This window comes from Vulpes vulpes, chromosome 5 (assembly GCF_048418805.1).
Source record: "Vulpes vulpes isolate BD-2025 chromosome 5, VulVul3, whole genome shotgun sequence".
Classification (NCBI taxonomy): Eukaryota; Metazoa; Chordata; class Mammalia; order Carnivora; family Canidae; genus Vulpes; species Vulpes vulpes.
Window position 1 is genome coordinate 6,331,398 of NC_132784.1, and position 15,360 is coordinate 6,346,757.

The 15,360-nt window shown below is 38.1% G+C and overlaps 1 protein-coding gene across 2 annotated transcripts in view; it reads right to left on the reverse strand.

Annotated features, from left to right (window-relative positions):
- CNTNAP5 (contactin associated protein family member 5) overlaps window positions 1-15,360 on the reverse strand; it is a 789,161-nt gene that overhangs the window by 609,125 nt on the left and 164,676 nt on the right. For both annotated transcript variants that reach the window (XM_026015709.2, XM_072757523.1), the window contains exon 2: window positions 3,065-3,169. In XM_026015709.2, the coding sequence (XP_025871494.1) occupies window positions 3,065-3,169 (105 nt within the window). The remainder of the gene's footprint in view (window positions 1-3,064; window positions 3,170-15,360) is intronic.

Genomic DNA, 15,360 nt, shown 5'->3' on the forward strand with positions numbered 1-15,360 from the left:
TACACTAGGACATAGTAGGTGCCAATAAATGTTAACGGAAGAATTTGTTATTTATAAATTTTATTTTTTTTTTTTAATTTTTATTTATTTATGATAGTCACAGAGAGAGAGAGAGAGAGGCAGAGGGAGAAGCAGGCTCCATGCACCGGGAGCCTGATGTGGGATTTGATCCCAGGTCTCCAGGATCGCGCCCTGGGCCAAAGACAAGCGCCAAACCGCTGCGCCACCCAGGGATCCCTATTTATAAATTTTAATTCAACCTAGTAGTTTGCAACTCATTGCATTCTTTTTTAATTTTTTTTTACTCATTGCATTTTAGAATCACCTGGAAAGCTTGTATTTGTTTATTTATCAATATCCACCCTTGGATCTCATTTCAGATAATTAATTCAGAATATCTGAGGTAAGAGCTTAGGCAGTGTTACTTATAAAACTATCCAGGTGATTCAAATGTATAGCTCTTGGCTGAGAACCAGTGATAGAACCTCTCCTCAAGACTGTGTTAAATTGGGCAGCCCGGGTGGCTCAGCGGTTTAGTGCTGCCTTCAGCCCAGGGTGTGATCCTGGAGACCCGGGATCAAGTCCCACGTCGGGCTCCCTGTATGGAGCCTGCTTCTCCCTCTGCCTGTGTCTCTATGAATAAATAAAATATTTAAAAAATTAAAAGGCTGTGTTAAATTTCCCCTGCCAGCCAGGCCTGGGCAGTTGTGCTAGAGGGTGAGTTCTAGTCCAATATATCTCAACTCTCTGAGACTGTATCTTCCGCATAGCCTTCCGGATTTAGACTGTAGCTGGGAGAAGACAGAGCGGTCAACATCTCTGCATATACTCATGCTATCCTTGGGCTCAGATACAGATGCTCCAGTGAGCAGGATAGTTAATAAATTGGAGTAGAGACATCTGTGCTCTGTCAATATCTGCCCACTAGGGGATGAGCTGGCCTGTGATCAGATTCTCAGATTCAGATTCACAGCTTCCCCAGAAACTGTCCAGGTGTTACTAGGCAGTAATGACTTTCTGCAACTGTATAGTTGGATGGGGTTGGGACTCTGCTCTGGATGACCCATCCAAGACTCATATTAAAATCTTCCAACCTGTGTTTCTTCCAGAAATGGCAAGTGAATCTCCCTGCTCTGGTCCAGCTCTCTACCCTGCAGTGAGAAGTATCTTTTGGATGTGAAATCTTCCTCAGCTGCACATAATGTGTCAAGTCAGGCATTACTGGTCCACTTGACAGATAAGGAACTGAGCTCAAGAGCAGATAGGTGCTTGTGATCCTCACAGAGCTTGCAAGTAAATGCCATAAGCAGCATTTGAGCTCTGGTTGGTACGTTTCCAAGTCTTTTTCTAATATGGCCTTTTTAAACCTGTGTTAGTGAATCAGTTTGCTCACGTGGTGATTAGGGAGCAAAACTTGGGGTTTGGATGACTTGAGTCAAAGCATTTCCCCTTCATAACTGTGTGATTTTAAGCAAGTTACGGTATTTTCCTGAGCCTCAGGAACCCTATCTGAAGTTTAAAGGTAATAATACTCATAGTATCTATCTTTCTGAAGATGAAATACCTTAATATAGGTGAAATAATCTATAACATTCTTGGAACAGGGTATGCAGCAAAAAGATAGCGTTAGTACACAATTGTTATTAATATTTTCCTGCTAGGTCTTTGAGTGGTCATTCTTTTTCCTTTGGAATAGCATTCTTTTTAAATTTATTTTGTATTTTTTATTTAAATTCAATTTAATTAACATATGGTGCATTATTGATTTTAGGAGTAGAATTTAGTGATTCATCAGTTGCATATAACATCCAATGCTCATTTCATCATGTATCCTCTGAATGTCCATCACCTGTTACCCCTTGCATCACCCACCTTGTCTCCAGCAAACTTCAGTTTGTTTCCTATAGTTAAGAGTCTCCTATACCATTCTTAAACTCCTTTCTTAAAAAAAAAAAAACATACAACTTGCTAACTTAAATTACTGATCCCATTGTAATACAATATAGCCTGTGACATATAGTATAAAACAAATACCAAATATACAAATAAAAATTGCAAATCTCTCTCATGATTAATGGAGATCCATAATTATGAAATAAAATGTCAACAAGTTAAATCATTCTGCACTTTATATCCATAACTCAATGATCAATTAAAACTTATTCCATAATGTAAAGATATGCCAGTATTGGAAAACTTCCTAATATGATGGGTCTCATATTATCAATGAGAATATATAGTCAGGAATAATTAATATGAACTCTAACAGATCAGTGTACTTCTTGAAGTTGCATACACATTTTTTTCTCAACTTGAAAAAATAGTTTATAATGTTCACTTGATGTATACATTTACAAATATAATTAGATATTTAATAATCTTTAAGAATTAAAAAATAAACTTTAACCATCTTTAAAAATTAAAAACTTCAATTACACAACTACACATATATGTGTATATCTACACATCATAAAAGTCAACCAAATCTGACAAAAAATATATCTATCTAAATACTCAACATTATATTTTTTGAAGACATTTCACAAAAGAGGTCAGTTTATTTCCATCTTATTTCCATCACATGTTGTAAAGGTATACACTCAATATTTAACCACAGCTATCACTAGCTGGTGGGCTTACATATTATTTGCATATTCTTACTTTTACTTAACAGTACTATGTATTCTTAAATAATATAAGATTGTAAAAATTGAAGTTATTGAAGGAAAAATCTTGGTAGATTTAAATCATGTTTATTATAAACATGCTCTTGTTAGATACATGAAATATAAAAAGAAAGCAATTAAAAAAACTTATTTTCACAAAGGCCTTTCATAATAATTAGAGAATAGTATAGGTTGGGGAGACAAGAACCAGCACACTTTGAATATCCATTACGCACAGGGAAACATGGTTTAATTCCATTTTAACCCCCCTCTTCCCATTCTTCTTCTGAACGATGCTCTTGAACATGAGCCCAGGGAAGGGAGGTATTCTTTTTCTTCCATTTCCCCACAGTGTGCTTATTCAGCACTGCTTTTAGAGTTTTAGTCACCTTACTTACCAACTCTTCGGTTGAGTTGAGCTGGGCTGTGAGTACCCGTGAGGTCTGAGGAACTGGAAAAAGCCATCGGAGAGAGCAGGGACGCCAACGGGTCATCACAGTTGTCTGTAACGATAAGAGAGAAAGACAGTAAATATTATTAGTAAGAGACAGCTTGTAAAGAGAGGAATCAGGCATTAATCACCATTATTTATTAACTATTGCTCTGAACAAGGCTAGTAGCACTTGTTTCCATGTGCTATTTCATTTACTCCTCCCAGTCCTGAATGACAGGTATAAATGTCTTTCACAGTTGGAGACACTGACATTCAGAGATGTTACGAAGTTTGTCCAAGGTCACAACACTAGAAAATGGTGTGGCTAGAAATCTCACTGATTTGTCTAACTCAGATGTCTAACTATCATCTGTTCCTTTAATCAGTTACTTGAGCAAAGTCTCAAGTTATGGCTGTTGAACCTATTTTAGAAGAAGTGAGATTGTTGAAAGGCGGCTACAATTGTTTACCTGCTCTTCCATCTTCAGTTCCTGGGACTCCTGCCATAGGGTATCTAGATGGACAGAATTATTTAGATGGTCTCACTCCTAGTTGTATGAAAATCTTTTGAAAATGAAAAACTAATTCTAATAATTAATGTCTATTCCACAAAGTAAGGGAGTATAGTCCCTGATCTTGTACAATTTTGAATCTGATATTTAGAAGCAGCCCTTCCGGTCTTCCCTAATGTAACAGGTATGCTCTCTAAGGTTTCTTTGATGCTGTTCAAATGTGGAACAGAATGGGGTCATGGGGAGAAATGTGGTCTTGACAACACGGGCCTGTTCCTCCAGATTGAGCATGGAATCTCATGCAGAGGACCCTGCACTTCACATAGCAAACTGGTCATCTAAATGTTCTGTGATCATTAGTCATTTGTTTGTTTGCATCTTACACTAAGTGGCACACTCTTTGTCGGACTTTAGCAAATAATCTGATACATAATAAGCCTTCAATAAAGGTTTGTTGAAAGAAATGGATGGTGATGGAAGGAAGGAAGGAAGGAAGGAAGGAAGGAAGGAAGGAAGGAAGGAAGGAAGAGACGTAGGGAGGGAAAGAGGAAGGGAGGAATTAGTTCACACCACAGTACCAACATGTTTTTTTTTTTTTCTATTTTTCCATTAAGTTTACAATTGACCTTTCAGGACTTTGCAAAATGATGTCACGAAATCTAGATATATCTCATTCAAACATAATTCTATGCCATTCAGTTTGAAGGTAAACTTCATGTATTAAAGGCTCTCAAGAAAAATGGGTCTGATTTTTTTTAATGTACATTGGATAGGAGGTTGTTTGTTTATCCAGAAAATTCTGAGGGGACTATTTCATCTAACTCCAGGAAAATTAATGAGAAACATAAGGATTAAATTTTTGTTTGTTAAATGTGTTAAAAAAAATCAACTGGCAAAGTATATTTTGAGTTTTTCCCCAAACACAAATGTTTGAAAAATATTTTGAGGTACTTGACAAAAACAAAACAGAGCCAGATTCTCACTAAAGGAGGAATGACATAAAAATCACAGCAAGGACACCTCTGCAGTTTTGGTCATTCTGCAAATAGGAAGGAGGGTTCAAGGTTCCTTTATTCCAGGCATAAGATGCAGGTGAGGGGAGGTGCATACATACTTGCAGTGCATTTATTTGGAAACACAGATTGGTTACTCTATTTATCCATTAGCAAATAATTTTTATATGATGCAAATATTCCATTTGTTTATACTCATCTTATCATTAGGCAACACTAGGTGAATACAGAAAACAGAACTCAGTGGAAATACATCGTACTTGTACATACCCACATCAAACACCACACACTATGAGATTTCACAGCTATGCTATGAGCCACTCCTGTCTGCGACTGTAGTTACAATCATCCTCCAGTTTCAGAAAGCACATCTCCCACTACTCCCTGATAGCTCACAACCCTTCTGACATCCACTTCCACAAGCAAATTGAAGTTTTGTTTTTTTTTAAATGCTGTTAATGACATGTGTGAGCTTTGGGCCCCTAATCCTATTTTTCCTCTAAAGTAACAATAAAAGTGGCCTAAGTGTTTCAGTTTAATTCAGTCCAAAAAATATTTATAAGGACATACTTGATGTTTGACCTTGGACAAGCACTAGGGGTAGAGTTGAGTAAATTGAGTCTCAGATCTCACGGAGCACTGAGATCATTGAAAAATGGAAAGAGTCAATCAATCAATCAATCTCATGAGAAAGTTTAGGAGAATTTCACCAAGGTTACATCCCAGCCAGTACAATGGGGATCCACTTAAACAGACATCCAGGAAAGTGATCTGGTCCATCTCATCTAGCCCTATGCAGTCTCCCCTTTCGGAAGGTGCTGGCTTCACGGAGAGGTCAGGCTCCAGACTCTCTTGGCCTCAATACCAACTGCCATTTTCTCACTGGCCATTTCTCTTCTGAATTGTACCTTCCTTGTATCTCCACTTGTGGAGTCAATATTTCCACTTTGGAAATTAGTAAACCCATCAAAAACAATCTGTGCTAAAAAGAAGATCCGTGAGAGGAGATTGTGCAGGACTCCTCTTGTCATGGGCCCTGTGCATTGCAATAGTGGCTTTTAGGGAATGTGGCTGAACTTTTGTTCTTTCCCTAAAAGTGATAATAATGGGAAAATCTCAAATCAGAAAGGATGAAAGACCTCTCCTCCCCAGCCAGTACAGAGCTCCGGGCTCTCTCTCCGTCTTCTGTCATCTAAATTGAGAATAGACCAGGCCTCTAATCAAATTAATCTTGGTCATTGGGAATTAAGATTTGTCCATATAGGGATGCCTGGGTGTCTCAGAGGTTGAGCATCTGCCTTTGGCTCAAGGCATGATCCTTGAGTCCAGAATCGAGTCCCACATCCGGCTCCTTGTGGGTAGCCTGCTTCTCCCTCTGCCTGTGTCTCTGCCTCTCCCTCTCCTTCTCCCTCTTCCTCTCTCTCTCTATCTCTTTCTCTGTGTCTCATGAATAAATAAATAAAATCTTAAAAAAAAGAATTTGTCCATATAACCATTCTAAATCCAAAAGTGTGTATTATTTTTAGACATGTGTCCTATTCTTAAGGCAGAAGAAAAATGATCTAGCATAAATTAGAACAGCTTATACATATTATAATTCATGATTCGGGACAGTCTGGGACTGTGGAAAGTATCAGGAAGCCTAGAGCTAGGAGCTCTTCATTCTAGATTATTTTTTTCTATTGCCCAATGACTCCAGGTAATACATTCAGATGCACTAAATAGTATCTTCATTGTCTGAAAAATCAAGAGAGTCATCTCTGACATATTCAGCCACAGAATCATTTTTAAAAAGAATGAGAATAGGCATCCCTGGGTGGCGCAGCAGTTTGGCGCCTGCCTTTGGCCCAGGGCGCGATCCTGGAGACCCGGGATCGAATCCCACATCGGGCTCCCGGTGCATGGAGCCTGCTTCTCCCTCTGCCTGTGTCTCTGCCTCTCTCTCTCTCTCTCTGTGACTATCATAAATAAATAAAAATTTTAAAAAAAGAATGAGAATATATGGAAAAATATGCAGGAAAACCCCCTTTAAAGGATAAAGAACAGAATGAAAACACAGAGCACTATATGAATCGTCTGTAATATTTGCCGTAATTGGGACCAACCATTTCAATATTTTCATTTCTTGAACTTTATGACATATCACAATACTTGCTCAGTAATTGATGTCACCAGTAGCTCTATTGCCCTAAAGGTTTACCAAGGGCCAGATGAGAGGGAGAATATGAAATGGTGGGGAAACGAAGGGGTAAAGAATCACTGGAGAGTGAGGACAATATTGCATGGGGCAGTCCTCCCCCTCTGTGGACCAGCCACCTTGCAGAGACTGGGCCAACATCACACCAAACACATGGCTGGGAAGGAAAGAAACAAAGCACCATCTGCTCCACCATTCCTGCAGGCTTTAAATAAGCAAACCCATGTTGTCATCGCATTTTAGGCACCACTCACATCTCTGCCTTCTGACAGTGTGTCTGCGCAACACTAAACCCATCAGTTGGTTCCTCCAAAACTGTGGTGGATGTTTATCTCTATTTACATGAGGAAAGAGGAAAGGATGAAGAAACTCAGGTGGGCTGAGAGATGTTTGGAGGGGAACATACCAAGGGACTAACACTAGGCTTTCAAGGGGACATATACAACCCGAGATAGGCTTTCATAATTTTACCAGAATATCATTTTCCACACTTGATGAATGCATTTTAAATAGATGGGGCTTGTCTTTAAAAGATCTTTTACGGGGGTGCCTGGGTGGTTCAATCAGTTAAGTGTCAGTCAGACTCTTGGTTTTGGCTCAGGTAGTAATATCAGGGTTTTTCAGATTGAGCCTCACATTGGGCTGCAGGCTCAGCACCAAGTCGGCTTGAGATTCTCTCTCTCTCCATCTCTACCTCTGCCCTTCCTGCTTGTGCTCATGCTGTCTTTCTGTTTAAAATAAGTAGACAAATCTTTAAAAAAAATAAGATTTTTTTTTGCAAAAAAAAGATAAAGTTTAAAAGCTATCTAATAATGCAAATTCTTACTCATGTATAATCTACTAATTTTCCATTTTTCCTCAGCAGATAACTTTATGGCCATATCTACTAATTTTCCTTTATAACATGAAGTCCACTTCCTACCCCACCCACCCCATTCCCAGGCTGGTGAAAATCCATGCCTATGAGTGTGATGGAAAGTAACTCAGCTCTTTCCAATCAGTAACTGCTGAACAACCCCATTCTTATTTGCAAATGACTAAGCCCTACGTTCATAAAGTAAGAGGATACTGGAACCCAAGGAACTTTTGAAATAGTGAAATTCAAGCCCTTTACTTTACAAATGAGGACATCAGGATTCAGGGAGATGAGGAGTCTGCTCAGGATTATTCAGTCGCTGATGGACTAGCCTGGACCAAAGCTCAGATTTCCCCTTTCCCAGGGGTGACCTGCTACCTCTGCAGAAGTCCAGTAATCATAATTATATTATTTTTCATAACATTTGTTTTAACAAATAACTTTTCTTATGCAAAAAGAAGGGCAAGATTGCATCTCCCGGATAACAGAAAACCAGTGCAGAATAGCCTATGATTTTCAAAAGAACTTGAATTTCTTCTCTATTTTTCTTGCCTTCTTATGTCTTCCTTCAGCATCAAAAAGAGAACAATAAAGGGAGGATTTAAAAAAGTAAGAAGAGATAAAGAAAAGTGACTTGTTTCCTTATGAATATTTGTGTGGCTCCTCAAGTCAAGCATTTTATTTGATATTTCCAGTCTGAAGAAGTGGGGATAATTTGTTCCTTAATGTATATGAACAGCTACATATTAAAGGTCTCCTATCACATTAATTAAAAGGTAAAGGCACAAGAGAGAGTTCTGAGTAAATATGATATTTACATAGCTTTTCAGAAATTATCATTGACTCTTTAAGATGATTCTACTTTAAGTAACATTTTTTGTTGCCAACATATATTTTTATACATTATTATTAAAATACCACTCCAGTAACAGATGGCCCTGAAGTTAAATTGTGAGTATCGTCTTGATTACCACAGTAAATTGTCTGTATATGGGGATTTGGAACTTAAAAGATTCACTTGTATTTATAGGTGAGATAAAATTCCTCTTAGCATTGCACACTTAATGGCCTACTTTGTTTAAGAGACATAAAGCATGCATTTTGTGTAGTGCCTACAACGGTGCTTAGAAGTGACAACTCATGCTTTTAGCTTCCTTTATTTTTTTCCCCTTGTTACCTATAATTTCACTTAGTAAACAACAAAAATAAATATTCTAATATTACTCTTGAATCTGACCCTGTTCCTCTTTTCCACCGTGAAATCCTAAAATATAAATTACCCCATAATGAACAGATCAAAAAACATGACTCTCTAAAATGAGTCATGAAAAGAAGGTTAAACCTTCTCTGTCCTGACATTCATCTCCAACTTAATGCAGTCTCTGCTTGCTGAATACCCACGGTTGTATTCTTTGCTATAGGAAGATAAAATTAAAGTCCAAGACACAGACCCTGAGTTCAAGAAACCAAGTATTTACTTTGGGTTGAAAGATAATCTCTCTATATATTTTTAAGAAGCTCCTTATGTTTATGAACAATTCCATGCAAAAGCCCTTTGACCTGGGAACCAGGAACCCCAGGCTCTTTTACCTTCACTGTGAACATGCTCTCATTTTACCTTTCTGTATTTCAGATTCCTCAATTGTAAATGGCAGGGGATATTGCTCATTTGTTCAATCAACAAACCATAACTGGGCACATTCTAGACTTCTGAGTGTCCATAAGACTTTAAAGATAGTAAAGATGGGATCCCTGGGTGGTGCAGCGGTTTGGCACCTGCCTTTGGCCGAGGGTGCGATCCTGGAGACCCGGGATTGAGTCCCACATTGGGCTCCCGGTGCATGGAGCCTGCTTCTCCCTCTGCCTGTGTCTCTGCCCCTCTCTCTCTCTCTGTGTGTGTGACTATCATAAATAAATAAAAATTAAAAAAAAATAAAAATAAAAAATAAAGATAGTAAAGACAATGATAGCAAATTCCTCAAACATGGTGAAGATGGGCACACCACTGGCTGCACAGCACTAGTGATTGGTGATGGATGGGATGCAGTAGGCTGCACGAGCTTCTAGAAGAGAGGCTAGTGCTGTCTAGGGATTGACGAGCACTCTAGGATATTTTCCTAGATTTAAAAACAATTCTACTCATTTTTTACATTAGATTTGATTTGGAGGTACTGTCCTTCACTTGTAGGTGGCTTGCTCGGACTACGTCATAATCAAGCATACTAAGTATGACAGCAAGGCAGCAGTGGCAGCCGGTGGCACAGTGTCTGTCTAGGTTGTTGGCAGTCACTGAGGCCTATCAAGAGGGAAACCATCGTTCGTACTGTATGGCTGAGGAAGATACAAGGGCTTTCGTCCATTTCACACTCTAGTTACTGTCTATACTGGGCTTTGAACCCAGGTCGGTGTGATTCCTTGCATATCACCTATCTGAAAAGTGGCTTCCAATTCCTAAAATGACATCAGGAATGCCTCCTAGATGGGCTCTAGTGAGTCTTCCATTTGACTGTCTTATATGAGGTGAGCCCTTCTTGGATTTTTTTCATCCTTACATGAATGTTCCATAATTAGCCCAAACTCAAAATGCACCTTGAAACATGCTTTTCTAAGTTACTTTTCCTTTCATTTTACTCTTTTTCACCCCCAGATTTTTTTTTTAATTCTCATGTTAGGAATACTGGATTCTCAACTGTTTTAATTTTCCACTTTAACCTTAAATATGGTTTATTAATGATTTAATCTAATGGAACAAATGTTTCCTAAATCCCTTGTGTGTGAGGCATATGTTATACATACTAATTGTGGGGCAATGTAAGGCATACAAAACATCTTGTTAAGCGAGGATATTATTTTACTCTAGCATTTAGTGTCCAGGACTATATATATGTTCAATAAATATTTGCTCTAAACAGTTGAAAGATTTCTTAGGAGGTGCCTGGGTGGCTCAGTTGGTTAAGCATCTGTCTTCATCTCAGGCCATGATCCCAGGGTCTGAGGATCTAGTCCAGAGTCAGAGTCAGGCTTTCTGTTCAGCGGGGAGCCTGCTTCTCCCTCTCCCTCTGCCCTCCCCCCAACTTGAGCTCACTCTCTTGCTCTCTGTCTCTCTCTCTCTCAAATAAAATCTGAAAAAAAAAAGAAAGACCTCTCAGATTTGCATTCGTTTTTTTTTTCTTCTCACTTGTCTACTACTTGATCCTATCAGATTTTTTTTCCTATCAGATTTTTTTGAATACCATGTTATAATTTTTGCAACTGTCTTCTCAGTTTACCACTTGTGTCTATCCTCATTCAATCGTCATTTCTAAACCTCTGTTCTCACCAGGCTCTACTAGTATGTCAGCCTTAAATTTGGTTTCCATTGGTGGCATCATGAAGATGAAGGAACAAAGAGAGGGTTGTGAGCACATAATAGACTGAGCATAAGGCCAGGGTGTCACTGATAGGGACACAGGCTGGTCAGAGAACTAGAAACTGAGGTCCAATCATCAGATTCAGGAGTAGCGTGCCTATTGCTGAGATCAGCTTTGGTCAGAGACCAAAAAACACAACCCCTAAAAGCATTACTGGTAGTGTCTAAAGTCGAATATACTAAAATTATTAAACCTGTAGGATTATGAATGTTCCTTCATAGTGAACTGTTTTAGCTAGAAGATATGAAATATTTAATGGTAAAAAAGGTGAGATTTACAGATAAAAAGTATTAGAAATTTCTGGATATAAGCTGAGAGTGGTGACTAGATTATTTGGAGGGTTTTAATAGCAAATATAAAGAAAATCCAAACTTTGAAAAAAATTAATAGGTAAAAATTTACCTATTAAAACAATTCTAAATTCAATTTTATTTCTATACACTCCTGATACTTTCTTCCCATCCCCACCTATCAACCCTCCACATAGAACACACCCATCAACATTACACAGAACACAACACACACACACACACACACACACACAAAGATCACAGGTTTAAAAAAATTAAAAATACAGATGATGTCTTTTTACTTTTAAGAGCACTTTAAGGGATTATGTATGGAATATTAAGATGAATAAATGGAGGCAAGTGAAGAATTATAAAGACAGCGTTATGCCAATTTAGTGCTCATCAGAGCTGAGAATTTCTTTTCTAGAGCTGTGTCTATTTCAGTAGGTATCTATTCTTTCTTTGAATACAGTGAAGCTAAACTTCCAATAGCTACTCATGATCCTGCATCGAGTAGTTCTAAATTACAATAAAAATTCTGGTTACTCCAGAAACCCCGATTTTAAAGTGCAGATCAATCAATCCTTAGACATTTGTAAAACCCTCTTCATCTTTAATGGGCATAGGCACAGAATTTCTAAAGGAAACACTAACATCTCTGTGTGTCATCAATCTACTCTTTGGAATTGAGGGAAAAGGCCTGATTAAAAAGATAGGTTTGGATTGGAAACTGGCCAGCTGGCTGACAGCACAACCCAGTGAGGTCAATGCCAACCATTTATGAGTGGATGGGATAAACATGTACTGATAATGTGAACAAATATTGATCTTTATTGGTCTTTGTAGATAAAAAAAAAAAAAATAATGACAGCCCAGAGACAGAAGCAGTGGTCTTTCAAGATCATAATCTGGCTCTGTGTGTATGTGTGTGTGTGCGTGTGTGTGTGTGTGTTCTTTCTGGACCAGTTGGAGACTGTAGTATATTTGGAAAGAACCCAGACATTGGAGTCCAGCCCAGTCTGAATTCAGATCCTGACTCTGCAGCTTACTAATTATATGTCCTTTGGGATGTCATTTAATCTCAGTCTTCTCTATGTATAATGGGGATAATAAGTGTACACAGGCTTGTTATGAGAACAAAAAGAGACAATTCATGTAAAATATTTAACCCAGTGGTTGGCACATGACTGGATACACATTCATTCCCTTCATTTGCTGTCCCCTTTCTTCACTAGATTCAAGCTCACCATCTCCAGTTGCAGTCACTGCATTTGAAAAATGACATTTCTTGTACAGTTTATTACATATTTTAGACTTTTCACATCCAGATGGTTTTAACACTGTTTCTTTATCAGCACTTTAGGGCTCTTAAGATAATTCTGTACCAAGAGCTATTCTGTTTATGCATTACTTACATGCTCCAAGACTAAACCCAGCACACTTTCTAAGTTTTATCACTTTTTTTTTCTTGTATTCAATAATAGTTCTTAAGCATAATGTGCCAGGCATCATGCTGCCTGGTTCATTATACTGGTGAGTCTTAAGAGGAACACAAGGCACAGATCTTAGATGGCATTACAAAGAACAAGGTTGTAGAAAATACGTGGTTTTCTTTCTAGACCTTACATTTGATTTATTTTTTAAAATAGACATATTAAAAACATGGGCCTGATATGTTTGTGTTTTTAGATCAGAAGCTTAAAAAGCCGAGAAACACTGCTCTGGGTGAAAAAGAGTCTCACCAATTTGTATCTTGTGAAGTTTGTTCTGGCTTTAACATAGAGAATGGGGCATGTCTGTGTGTGCATGTCTGGGGTAAGGAAGGATGTACAGTAGTGAGGGTAAAAGACAGAGAGAACCAATCAAGGCCTATGGAAATAGTAAAGAGAAATAATAAGTGCCTTAACTAAAGCAATGGCAACTGGAATGGAGAAAGGGTAAGGAAATTGAGGTATATAAGAATCATCATTGCGTGGTGCATTGAAAGGGAGGGAAGAATAAAGGATAACTTCAAGGTTTCTGGTCTCAATGACTATTTTGTTATTCTAAAGACCTGGAAGCTTACAAATAATATGGAAAGTCATATAATGTTATAGAGTGGTAAGTTCTTAATCGTCCAAAGAGAGAAGTGAGCAGTGAGTACTATATTCAGTAAAAAAAAAAAGAAACATCACATTGACCTGAGATAGTTCTCCCATGCTTTCAGAATACAATTCTAGTTCCTTGCCTCTCTATATCCATTCATAATCAGACTGTTGGTTATTTTATCTTCTAGTGTTCCTTATTTCTCAGTCTGTGCTCAAAATTGCCAATTTCTCAACAGCTTTCTGTACATGCTGTCCTGTACCTCTGTGGCCTTCTATATTTGACTGTGTCCTAAATAACCTCTATATCACCTTCCTCTTGCCCACTCATCAACTTCTGTTTCCTGCAAGTGCTCCCAGAGCATGTCTGATCTCTTCAGGCCGACTTCCTTCTTTGGGGCCTTTTATGTCTTGTACTCAGCCTCAGTAGGAGGACCTAGAATGGCGACGTGCTTTTATTTTGATGATATTGTTTTACATGAGGCATCAAGCTCTTTAAGAACTGGGACTATGTCTTACTTCCTATTCTCATTGCCTTTCAAAGTGATGATCACAGATCAGTTGTTCAATAATTACTTGTTGAGTAGAATCTTAGATAAATGAAGGAGAGTCTTAAATCCAGATTAGAAATCTGAGCAGGGACAAGGCAGCTTTCTAAAATGGGAAATGTCCGGACAACAGTAAAGACTTTCCCCAAGTCATATAGGGGAATGAAATCAAAACTGAATCCTTAACGATAATTTTGATGAGATCATCATTACTATTTTTATATGTGTGTGATTTCCAAAATCCTTCTTTAGTTGATCTTTGGGGGAAAAAAGATGTCTCAGGTGAGTAGGACAGCTATATAGGTGACCATCTAACAGGTGAGAAGCACAGTTATGAACAACACACAAGTAATTAGCTGGAAATACAAACACATCTTCTCTCCAAAGTACTTGTTCTAGCCTCAAACATCTCTCCCACCTAATTCTGCTGATAACAAAAGCACGGCTTGAAAAACAGTAAATATGAAGGGGAGCTTGACTGTGTAAATACAATGAGTATGCAAGTATCACGTAGAATAAAAAAATTACTGCTGAGTTGCATCACCCTGTCTATGCATTTAATTGTTCTACTGACTTACTTGGTACATTTAGGCAAATCCATTCCCTTCTCTGTGCTGCAGTTTTCCTCCCTAAAATAGTGGTGGAGATGCCTGTTCTCCACAGGGAGATTGTGACAAATTGGGATTATTATGAACAAGCAACAGAGAAAATAATGTTCAGCAGATAAAAGTGCTCAATTAATGGTAACTATAAGATTATAATTATCCAGTAAGCCCCTGTATGGATTTTTGAGTAAGGAAATGATGTTTACAGAATGCATAAACGTGAATCCTAAAATTTTGAAGTCAAAACATTTCCAGTTCTCAATGATCATCTCCCTTAATTTATCACTAGACCTCTCTTAACATTGCTTTTAGGCTTTGAGGATGGGAACTGGGCAAGGGTGGCCAATAAACTGGCATTAGTGGTCCCAACTTACCAGCTGCTTCCCTTTAATTGATGATGGATGGCTCTACCTTATCTGTTTATTCTCTTCTAAAAACAATTTTCTCATTGGAAGGGAAGGAACCAAACAGAGTTCAGAGCTAAGTCTCAAATCTGGCCCTTCTGTCTCTGTCATCCTTTGTACTTTGTCACTCATACAAAATGCAGCCAAGCTACTGCAGTAGAGAGAAGATCTTCATTTATTATATGCAGACAGATATTAATTATTCTGAGCCCCTCAGCTGATCATATTTCAATTTTGGAAATGCTATCTTTTATATAACTCAATAAAAAATCCTGGATATAATTTACTGGATTGAAGTGTGGTGTGCAATTTGTTAAAACATTCTCTAGAGAATGTTTGCTC